This window comes from Gorilla gorilla, chromosome 9 (genome assembly GCF_029281585.2).
Source record: "Gorilla gorilla gorilla isolate KB3781 chromosome 9, NHGRI_mGorGor1-v2.1_pri, whole genome shotgun sequence".
NCBI classification, from domain to species: Eukaryota; Metazoa; Chordata; class Mammalia; order Primates; family Hominidae; genus Gorilla; species Gorilla gorilla.
In genome coordinates this window covers 11044053-11056063 of record NC_073233.2, presented here as the reverse complement: position 1 = coordinate 11056063, position 12011 = coordinate 11044053, and the positions used below count along the sequence as shown (strand labels likewise).

General features: G+C 42.7%; 1 protein-coding gene across 1 annotated transcript; it reads left to right on the top strand.

Annotated features, from left to right (window-relative positions):
- Window positions 1-204: 204 nt before the first annotated feature.
- Window positions 205-1498, top strand: LOC101136323 (olfactory receptor 51E2). The gene has a single exon (XM_004050515.4). It carries the CDS (start codon window positions 255-257, stop codon window positions 1215-1217), a length of 963 nt encoding a protein of 320 aa, XP_004050563.1. The 5' UTR covers window positions 205-254; the 3' UTR covers window positions 1218-1498.
- The last annotated feature ends 10513 nt before the right edge of the window (window positions 1499-12011 follow it).

The window sequence follows — 12011 nt, the reverse complement described above, 5'->3', positions numbered from 1 at the left end:
TCTCCCAAGATTCCCTTTTAAAAATTTAAATAAACCTTGAGAGTATTGATGCATAAATGAGTTTGATCTGTCACAGTCCCGCCTTTGGAAGAGAGCCTCAGAGCTTATGAAAGACCCTAAGTGGGGGTGGGAGAAGACAAAAGGGGTGGGATGTCAGTTTCAAGTTTCCAGGGCATTCTCTGATTGTGCTCTATGTCCCTGCAGACTGCCAGTGTGACCTCACCCTCTCCAGTCACCCCTCCTCAGTTCCAGCTATGAGTTCCTGCAACTTCACACATGCCACCTTTGTGCTTATTGGTATCCCAGGACTAGAGAAAGCCCATTTCTGGGTTGGCTTCCCCCTCCTTTCCATGTATGTAGTGGCAATGTTTGGAAACTGCATCGTGGTCTTCATCGTAAGGACGGAACGCAGCCTGCACGCTCCGATGTACCTCTTTCTCTGCATGCTTGCAGCCATTGACCTGGCCTTATCCACATCCACCATGCCTAAGATCCTTGCCCTTTTCTGGTTTGATTCCCGAGAGATTAGCTTTGAGGCCTGCCTTACCCAGATGTTCTTTATTCATGCCCTCTCAGCCATTGAATCCACCATCCTGCTGGCCATGGCCTTTGACCGTTATGTGGCCATCTGCCACCCACTGCGCCATGCTGCAGTGCTCAACAATACAGTAACAGCCCAGATTGGCATCGTGGCTGTGGTCCGCGGATCCCTCTTTTTTTTCCCACTGCCTCTGCTGATCAAGCGGCTGGCCTTCTGCCACTCCAATGTCCTCTCGCACTCCTATTGTGTCCACCAGGATGTAATGAAGTTGGCCTATGCAGACACTTTGCCCAATGTGGTATATGGTCTTACTGCCATTCTGCTGGTCATGGGTGTGGACGTAATGTTCATCTCCTTGTCCTATTTTCTGATAATACGAACGGTTCTGCAACTGCCTTCCAAGTCAGAGCGGGCCAAGGCCTTTGGAACCTGTGTGTCACACATTGGTGTGGTACTCGCCTTCTATGTGCCACTTATTGGCCTCTCAGTGGTACACCGCTTTGGAAACAGCCTTCATCCCATTGTGCGTGTTGTCATGGGTGACATCTACCTGCTGCTGCCTCCTGTCATCAATCCCATCATCTATGGTGCCAAAACCAAACAGATCAGAACACGGGTGCTGGCTATGTTCAAGATCAGCTGCGACAAGGACTTTCAGGCTGTGGGAGGCAAGTGACCCTTAACACTACACTTCTCCTTATCTTTATTGGCTTGATAAACATAATTATTTCTAACACTAGCTTATTTCCAGTTGCCCATAAGCACATCAGTACTTTTCTCTAGCTGGAATAGTAAACTAAAGTATGGTACATCTACTTAAAGGACTATTATGTGGAATAATACATACTAATGAAGTATTACATGATTTAAAGACTACAATAAACCAAACATGCTTATAACATTAAGAAAAACAATAAAGATACGTGATTGAAACCAAGTTGAAAAATAGCATATGCCTTGGAGGAAATGTGCTCAAATTACTAATGATTTAGTGTTGTCCCTACTTTCTCTCTCTTTTTTCTTTCTTTTATTTTTTTTATTATGGTTAGCTATCACATACAACTTTTTTTTTTTTTGAGATGGAGTCTCGCTCTGTCACCAGGCTGGAGTGCAGTGGCACGATCTCGGCTCACTGCAACCTCCACATCCCATGTTGAAGCAATTCTTCTGCCTCAGCCTCCCGAGTAGCTGGGACTAGAGGAACGTGCTACCATGACCGGCTAATTTTCTGTATTTTTTAGTAGAGACAGAGTTTCACCATGTTGGCCAGGATGGTCTCGATCTCCTGACCTCGTGATCCACCCGCCTCGGCCTCCCAAAGTGTTGGGATTACAGGTGTGAACCACTGCGCCCGGCCTGTGTACAACTTTTTAAATAGGGAATATGATAGCTTGGCATGGTGGTGTGCACCTGTAGCCCCCACTACCTGGAAAGCTGAGGTGGGAGAATCGCTTGAGTCCAGGAGTTTGAGGTTACAGTGATCCACGATCATACCACTACACTCCAGCCTGGGCAACAGAGCAAGACCCTGTCTCAAAGCATAAAATGGAATAACATATCAAATGAAACAGGGAAAATGAAGCTGACAATTTATGGAAGCCAGGGCTTGTCACAGTCTCTACTGTTATTATGCATTACCTGGGAATTTATATAAGCCCTTAATAATAATGCCAATGAACATATCATGTGTGCTCACAATGTTCTGGCACTATTATAAGTGCTTCACAGGTTTTATGTGTTCTTCATAACTTTATGGAGTAGGTACCATTTGTGTCTCTTTATTATAAGTGAGAGAAATGAAGTTTATATTATCAAGGGGACTAAAGTCACACGGCTTGTGGGCACTGTGCCAAGATTTAAAATTAAATTTGATGGTTGAATACAGTTACTTAATGACCATGTTATATTGCTTCCTGTGTAACATCTGCCATTTATTTCCTCAGCTGTACAAATCCTCTGTTTTCTCTCTGTTACACACTAACATCGATGGCTTTGTACTTGTGTTGAGAGACAACCTTGCCCTAGTTGTGGGCAACACATGCAGAATAATCCTGTTTTACAGCTGCCTTTTGTGATCTTATTGCTTGCTTTTTTCCAGATTCAGGGAGAATGTTGTTGTCTATTTGTCTCTTACATCTCCTTGATCATGTCTTCATTTTTTAATGTGCTCTGTACCTGTCAAAAATTTTGAATGTACACCACATGCTATTGTCTGAACTTGAGTATAAGATAAAATAAAATTTTATTTTAAATTTTGCTGAGTGTTATGCCTATTGATTTTACATTTATAGAATCCTATAAATCAGAATTGGAGATGTGAGTGATTTCCTAGTCTTCTTTCTCACCAGTGCAGGAATCCTGACTGGAATGGTTCACATGTTAGTAAGGATGCTGAATGCATCTGATTTCAAGGTAGGGTATTCCCACTGTACTTTTGAGCACATCCAGTGAGCAGCTGAGATCTGAATACAATCATTGGGCCTATATGTTCCCTCTGTAGCTTCACTAAACAAGTCTTGGGTGCAGGACTTGGGTAGGTAAACCATGAGGGAGACTCTATACTGTAGGCTCTCTCTTAGGAGGAGGGAACCACAGATACTTGATGTGTACTGATGACAGGTTCTGCTAGCGTATAGATCTGTGAGCATTCAACTGTGCTTCATTGTTCAGAGGCAGTAAAGTGGCTTCCAAAGTCATGCAGTTAATCAATGTGCATAGGCCAGGGCTAAGGGGAGAAAACACAATGGAAGAAATGGGTGATTTCTCTAAAGAAATGAAAGTGTACCCATGCTCTGTAAAGTGGAGATTCAGGTGTTGGGCCCCACCCTCAAATAATGAGGTCAGGTGCCTCATTTTATGAAGTTAAACTCTGTTATGTCTCTCCCCACAATCTCAGTCCTCTTCTACCTTCCTGTCCATTGCTTTACCTCAATTTGGATCCTCCAGCCTACTTCCATATGCCTAAGAACATAGCCATATTGACAATTTAATGAATAGTGGATTTATTTCTCTCTCTTCTGTGAATAGCTAATCCCTTACTGTCTCCCACTATGATAGGTTGTTTATATATTCTTACTATCTCCTCTCCCATTTCCCCTGTCCTAAGATTTTTAACTTTTAAAAGTAGCCCAGGCTGGGCACGGTGGCTCACGCTTGTATTCCCAGCACTTTGGGAGACTGAGGAAGGTGTATCACCTGAGGCCAGTAGTTTAAGACCAGTCTGGCCAATATGGTAAAATCCCATCTCCACTAAAAATACAAAAATTAGCCAGGTGTGATGGTGGGTACCTGTAATCCCAGCTACTCTGGAGGCTGAGGCAGAAGAATCACTTGAACCAGGGAGGCGGAGCTTGCAGTGAGCCCAGATCACCACCACTGCACTCCAGCCTGGGCGACAGAGTGACACTCCTTCTCAAAAAAAAAAAAAAAGTAGGCCAAAGACTTCTGTGCCAATGTTCATAGCAGCATTATCCACAATAACCAAAAGGTGGAAATAACCCAAATGTCCATCAACAGATGAATGGATAAACAGAATGTGATTTATATATACAGTGGAATATTATTCATTCTTAAAAATCTGGTACCTGCTACAACATGGATGAAACTTGAAAACATTATGCTAAATAAAATAAGCCAGATGACAAAAGGACAAATAATATATGATTCCACTCATATAAGATATCTAGAATAGGCAAATTCATAAAGAAAGAAAGTAGAATACAGGTTACCAGGGGCTGGGGAAGGGGAGGATGGAGAGTTATTGTTTATGGGTGCAGAGGTTCAGTTTGGGATGATAAAAAAGTTCTGGAAATGGATAGTGGTTATGGTTGTACAACAATATGAATCTGCTTAATGTTACTGAATTGTACACTTAATGTTTAAAATGTTAAATTTTATTTTATGTATGTTTATCACAATAAAAATTGCCAAAAATAATGTAAAACTCTCATTATCAATTTTATCTTAAGAATATGTTGAAATGATTATATTTTAGATGTTAGGTTTAAAATATATTATTAAGTTTTTTTTTGTTTGTTTTTTCTTTTTTCAAAATGTGTTGCCAGGTGCTGTGGCTCACGCCTGTAATCCCAGCACTGTGGGAAGCTGAGGTAGGAGGATCGTTTCAGCCCAGGAGTTCAAGAGTAGCTTGAAGAGGATGATATTTAGTTCAAAGTAATAAAGTTTTAATAGTAGGACTACCAAGGTTGTAACAGGGCCATTATTTATAGTGGCAATGTTTATAGCCTTCAAATCCCATCCTGAAGGATACCAGCTGTATGTACATCTGGTCACCTAGCCTAAGGCTGAGCAAACAGAAGGCGGGAGACCAGGCTTCCTGGCACTGTGCACACTTAGGTAAGTCAACTTTCTCTTCTCCATTTTTCTACCTATAACCTTATTGTAGGTTTCATTTCTCAGACAGCAGTACAGAAACAGAAAAAAAATCCTTCAATTATACTTTGTGTAATTGAATTATACAATTCAATTATAATTATGTAATTATAATTATACTTTCAATTATCCTTCTATGACTGTCAAGTAATAATTTAGCAATACCTTACTGATTGGAATAATAAAGTTGTGATCATGTGGCAGAGGAAAAATCATATGACCTTGTGATGATTAATATCATGTGTCCACTGGCTGGACCACAGTACCCAGATACTCAGCCACACATGTTTTCTGGATTTTCCTGTAAGGGTGTTTTTTTCCAGATGAGATTAATGTTTTAATCAGAGGACTTCGAGTAAAGAAGATTGTCCTCCATAACGGGGGTGGGCCTCATCCAATTCGTTGAAGGCCTTAATAGACCGGATTGACCGCCCCTGGGCAACAAGAATTATCCCAACAGACATGGCCTGAGGACTTAATTGCCATGTTGGTTCCACGTTGGCTCTGCAGTCTACTGACTTACCCTGCAGATACTGGATTCACTAGTCTCCATTGCGTGAGCTGATTCCTCAACATAAATATCTCTATTTCTCTATCTCTACATATTATCTATCTATCTATGTGTCTATCTATCTATATATCTCCTTCTGATTCTGCTTCTCTGGAGAACTCTGACAAACACAAACCTAAAAGTTATAAAAGGGGGAAAAATTGTCCCTGTGAGCAGCTAACCTGTGAAGGGAGAACTGAAAATGGAAAGAAACCCCGTAAAAAAGACAACACGCAAAACACAAATTAAATGAACTGGGCCAGCCCAATCTAAGGTCGGCATCACAAACTATACAAGTCCAAATTCTTTTATTTATTTATTTATTTATTTATTCAGACACAGTATCACTCTTGTCGCCCAGGCTGGAGTACAGTGGCGCGATCTCAGCTCACAACAACCTCCACCTCCCGGGTTCAAGCGATTCTCCTGCCTCAGCTTCCCGAGTAGCTGGGATTACAGGTGCCTGCCAGCACGCTTGGCTAATTTTTTGTATTTCTAGTAAATACGGGGTTTTAGCACGTCGGCCAGGCTGGTCTAGAATACCTGACCTCAGGTGATCCACCTGCCTCAGCCTCCCAAAGTGCTAGGATTGCAGGTGTGAGCCACCGTGCCCAGCCCCAAGCTTAAATTCTTTTAGTAACAGTTTGTTCAGACCATGTGATTGCAGATCAAAGATAAACTGATCTAACCGTAACTCTGCATGAGCTCACATGTTCTAAAGACAAAATCCCTGAACAATCCATGTGAAAACCATCCTATGACTAACCCTAGATCCCCCACACTCCATAAATAGGCTTCCCTAACTCTCTCCTTTTGAAATACTTTCTTCCGCTGAATTGTTCTTCTTAACTGCAGCAAGTTAATAATCTAACATTGTCTGACTACAGGTATGGCCCTAGTGTTCTTTAGCTACTGGGTTTTAGCAAAATTTATAAACATAAGAATTCTGGGTTTTTTGTTTTTTTGTTTTTTTTTTTTTTTTGAGACGGAGTCTCGCTGTCTCCCAGGCTGGAGTGCAGTGGCGCGATCTTGGCTCACTGCCTCCCAGGTTCACGCCATTCTCCTGCCTCAGCCTCCCGAGTAACTGGGACTACAGGCGCCCGCCACCACGCCCGGCTAATTTTTTGTATCTTTTAGTAGAGAAGGGGTTTCACCATGTTAGCCAGGATGGTCTCTATCTCCTGACCTCGTGATCCGCCTGCCTCGACCTTCCAAAGTGCTGGGATTACAGGCGTGAGCCACCACGCCCGGCCAAACATGAGAATTCTTAAGCACGAGGCAGAGAGTTATATAAGAAATACCTGAAATATTTATTTGGGGGTCCTAAAAGCAGTGCCTGAGACAGGGACTTGGGTGAAGGTAGTGTAATTAAGACATGTTTCTAGAAAATAGGAGTGAGGGAACAGAGACAGTGAGACAAGGCAGAAGAAAATTCAACACAGAGTTATTACCAAGGTTGCTGCTGTGGACAATGAGCACTCAACTCTGCTAGGACTCTGTTCAGAATGACTTGGGGAATTTCTATCCAAAGGCTGGACTAGGGCATTTGCAGTCAACTGTCTTCCTCATTTGACCCAAGGTTGCCCCTGGGCTTTGCCTACTTCTATGGCTTTGAAGAAAGCACAAAAGCAGAAAAACATGGAGAAATGGCACCAATTTAAAGTGGGAGAAATACTCAGAATGAATTAAAATGTCTTTCACAGCCCCCAGTAAAGTCAGAAGTGGGCCAAGGCGGTATGACATTAGACACAGAGCATCTGTTCCACCTGGCTGTGGGGAGTGGAGGGTGGTAAAGGTTTGAGAAATCTTGGATTCATGTATCTCTATTGCATTTAATATTACCACATACTGAGGGCTTACTGTTCATCCTCCAATAAAATAATACCTTACTTACATAATCCTCAAAACAAGCATCTGGGGCTGGGTGCAGTGGCTCACGCCTATAATCCCAGCACTTTGGGAGGCCCAGGCGGGCAGATCATGAGGTCAAGAGATTGAGACCATCCTGGCTAACACGGTGAAACCCTGTCTCTACTAAAAACACAAAAATTAGCCAGGTGTGGTGATGCGCACCTGTAGTCCCAGCTACTCAGGAGGCTGAGGCAGAAGAATCATTTGAACCCAGGAGGCAGAGGTTGCAGTGAGCAGAGATCGTTCCACTGCACTCTAGCCTGGCGACAGAGCGAGACTCCGTCTCAAAAAAACATATATAAAAAAATTAAATTAAAAAAAAACAAGCATCTGTGTTGATGGCCACTGTTCAGACTAGGAAACTGAGGCACAACTGGGAGTTATATAATTTTCTGAGTCACTCATTACTTCAGACTTGAACCCAGGTCTCTCTGACTTCCCAGTGTACTCTTTGTGAATGAAGATTGTAGCCTGACCAGGCAGGCATGGACCAGCATGGACTGGCATGGACCGGCCCAGCAAAGTGATGACTGATACTGGGAAAAGACTTCCCCGACAGGAGGTGACTTTGCACAAATCACATTCTTCTGTGTACTTCCGTTTTTTCCAGATGAAACACGGGCAACAGTGTAACACTTGCCCTTCGGAGATCAAGGAGGGTTCAGTCACAGGCACAGGATCATTTGCTTTCAATGTTTCTGCATCTCTTCTGCAAGGAAAAAGAGCATTAGAAGTGTAAGCCAATCTGTCCCAGTTCCCACAGGTTCTACCCACGAGAGTGATGTGAGATTTTCTTTTTCTTTTTTTTTTTTTAAGCCACTTCATTGAAGTCTGATTGACATACAAAAAGTTATAGATTTTTAATGTATACAACTTGATATATTTGAACATAAGTGATATACCCTTAAAACAATCACCGTAACTAATGTGGTAAACTTATCCATCACCTCCAAAAGTTTCCTCTCACCTCCTTTATTGTTGTTGTTGTTGCTATTGTTTTTCGTTCTGTGGTAAGAGCACTTAATGTAAGAGCTAATCTCTTAACACATTTTTAAGTGTACAATACAGTAGTGTTAATCACAGGCCCTATGTTGGGTTGCTTTTAAAGAGATGCCTTCCCTCTTGCTCCATACTACGTTCCCAAGGAGCAGGTCCAGAGAGAACCTGGGGGCAGGGGTAAAACACAAGAATAGCCTGCCCTGGGTCCTATATTGAGGGAAGGACAGAGCCCTGGAATGGAATTTGGAGCTCTGAGCTACATCTCATGTTCTGCCACTAGGAGGATGACCATACTTAATTCATATAATCTCTTGGGATTAACTATAAAACATGGTGATTGAATTAGGAAATCTCTAAATCCTGCCCCCATTCTAAATATTACATTCCCTGGACACCACTAAGAAGTCACAGGCAATTCCAAAGGGCCTGCAAAGGCTGACACTCTCTGCGGTGTCCTTGGAAACTATTCTCTGACCCACACGAGAAAGCCAGCCCCCTTCCCTGTGGCCACCTCTTTGCCCAAACATGGCATTTCTCCACTTGATCTCCTACCTCTTGTTCCTGCCAATTATGACTCTCTTCAAAAATCAAACCTGTTCCCAAATATTGTGGATTTTCTACCCCAAGAGATATTCACAGGTTTCCTATAAGGAAACATAGTCCAATAAAAAGAACAGATAGTTATCTTACTCATCAACTCAATTCACTCTTTGTGGGCTGGCTTTCATCTGTTTGCTAGGGATGATAAGGCTGTCTACGCTCAGTGCTTTTGTGAAAATTATGTGCAGTGATCCACAGACAATGCCCAGGACAGTATTAATACATAGTATAAACTCAACAAATACTCATTATTATTACCATGGAAACGGGATAGGTAATAATATCTGCCTCACAGGAAAATGGAGGGCATAAGAATGTGCATTGGTATGCGTGACAAGCAAGTCACAGATTTTCTTAAAACACTCACTTGGTCACATCTGCCTAGAAACTTGAAGCTTAAGAACTGGGTTCTCGTTTTCTCTCTCTCTCTCTCTCTTGCTGTCTCTCTTCTCTCTCTCTCTTGCTGTCTCTGTTCTTTCTTTCTGTCTTTCTCTCTCTCTCTCTCTTTCTCACACACACACACACACACACACACACACACACACAGTAGTACCAAGACTAAGATTGGAGGACAGTAAAAAGAAAGGTAGCATGGTGAGCAGGGGACGTGGGATTCAAATAGGTTTGAAGTGAGCCTAAAATGACTGATCTATGCACTGAAGAAGGAATGCCAACAGAAAGGCCAGTTTCCAATGTTGTCTCAGGAAAATATGATTGAAGTTTAAAAGGTGGTGAATTAAAAGGGAGGGGTTACGGCCACTGCTTATTTCTTGTTCACAAGGATCAGCGTCCTGGGAGTGTGTTTGCCTTCCTGTTCTCATTAATCTGGAAGGGCTTCCTGGGTGTTTTGGGAGCTGAATCAACTCACTGAGGTGGTCCTAGACAGCTTCTTCCGTGAGAGGCTTCCAGAATTGGGAGTCTCAGGCAAGTGGTCACTATAGTGAGAGTATCTTTCCCAGTGAAACAGGGTCTCCGGGGACTAAGGACCATAAAAACATTGCCCTTTTCCCAGCCATGTTTATGTTGGCCTGGTCAGTGGAGGGTACCAGTTTAGGTGGCCAATTCCCCCGGAGAGCCACAGTCTGAGGTTGCCCAATAAATAGGACAGCTCCCATCCCCCAGTAATTTCATCTAGCCCCCATCTCTGAGCAGCACATCATCTATCCCAGACTAGATTGATAAGAAATAAGAGAAGAACGTAAATGTGTTTGTGTCTGGGGATAGATATTTCCTTAGGCATTTTATTATTGTAAGAAAAGATTTACACTCAATATGTATTTATGACCAGAGATTACCAGCATCACATATTTGGGATTCTTTCCGACTATAATCATCACCAATTCTCCCAGCTGGTGCTAAAGTTATTGCCCAGTGTCCGTTTCTTAATATCATTTAATGTTAAACCTTCAAGAATGATTGACAATGTTTGGCAATGTTTCAGGACCTAAAATATAAAAGAAACAAAAAAAATCGTGGATATTACAATGAGTATCAGATATAAAACCAAATGTATTGAGAGCCCTCAGTGCGCCCATGGAGGAATAAACAAGGTACAGCAGCCACAGAGAAGGGAGAAACCAGCTTTGTTGTGGAGACGAAGGAAAGCTTCATGAACAGGTGACATTTAAACAGGGGCCAGATTGAGGTTTGGGGGAAGTAAGTGAGATTAAAGCAGAGGGAGTATATGGAGACATCAAATAGTGAGGTGACTTCTGACAATGCAAGAAGATTTTATTGCCAGAGCATAGGCCATGTGTTCCCCTGAGTTCTCCTAAGACAAAAGCCTAAGAGCAGCTACTCTACTGGGGACTGGACCCAGTAAGCAAAAGTCAGGGACAGGGAGTTTGGAGCAGGGAAAAGGGAGAGTCCAAACAAACATGCATTGTAGAGTTGTCCACATAATATGAGACTGTTGCCAGTTCTTGCAGTACTTGCCCATAATCTTCTTCCTGGGGGAAGTAAATGAAAAGTAATTATTCCTCCTGTATTCAATTAGTTAAGAATTTCTCCACAGAGCATTAACTCCCAAAACTGGCAGACTGCCTATGTTTGAGTATTCAGTGGGTTCCCATGGCCCCCCACGACAGAGCATCAGAGGAGAAACCCCAGGGTCCACATGAGCCTGTGACAGGCTGCACCTGCACAGAACTGGTAGCCATAGCAGTGGCTGAAATGGGAATTGAAGTTGCAGGGATTTTAAATGATTTACAATCATCTCAGGAGCCAAGGCTGAATAGATGAATTAAAAATCTTAAAGGAGACTCCTCCCACATTGGGGAAGACAGAATAGACATATTTTCCTATTTATTTGCTAAGAACATGTTTCTATTTATTTGCTAAGAACAACTAAAAACCTTGGGCATTGTGTATAAAACAAACACAAAATTCCAAGGGTAGACAAGAGGCAGACCATCTAAGGAGCTTGGGATATGAAGAATGACATCATGAAATAGAGGAATGACATAGTGGTCATCCTTAATGATTGAATTTTCTTCTTACCTCATATATCTGACTTGGAGCTGAAGAAACTGACAACACAGAAATGCTAATGTGCACAGATAGTAAAAGCCCTCTCAAAAGCCTGCTCCCTCTAGCCAATGAAAGGGGAATCCTAGCAAGGCAGAAGATTTTAAAAAACCACTTTACTCCAGCAAAACACTGCAGAAAAAAAAAACTGTGACCACATGACCCCCAACTCATGTCAGCAAAGGCCAAATGGAGAACCCAGACTTCCAACCTCATGAGGCTGTAATGAGGCACCCAACACCCTCCTCAGGGTGGTGGTATCAGAGAATGTCGAATAGGCAGTTGAGACTGTCATTCCTGCCAGCCAATAATGAGTAGCCCCTTTCTCCATGGTGTCGGTGGAAACCATGTGGGTGCCTGGATTTCAACCCTCACTGGGCAGTAATGAGATATCCATCCCATCCCCAATGGGATGATGGCAGAGGAGGCCTAGTAGAGAATCAAGATATTCACCACCACCCCAGAGTAATGAGGACCCTCGCACCATGTTAT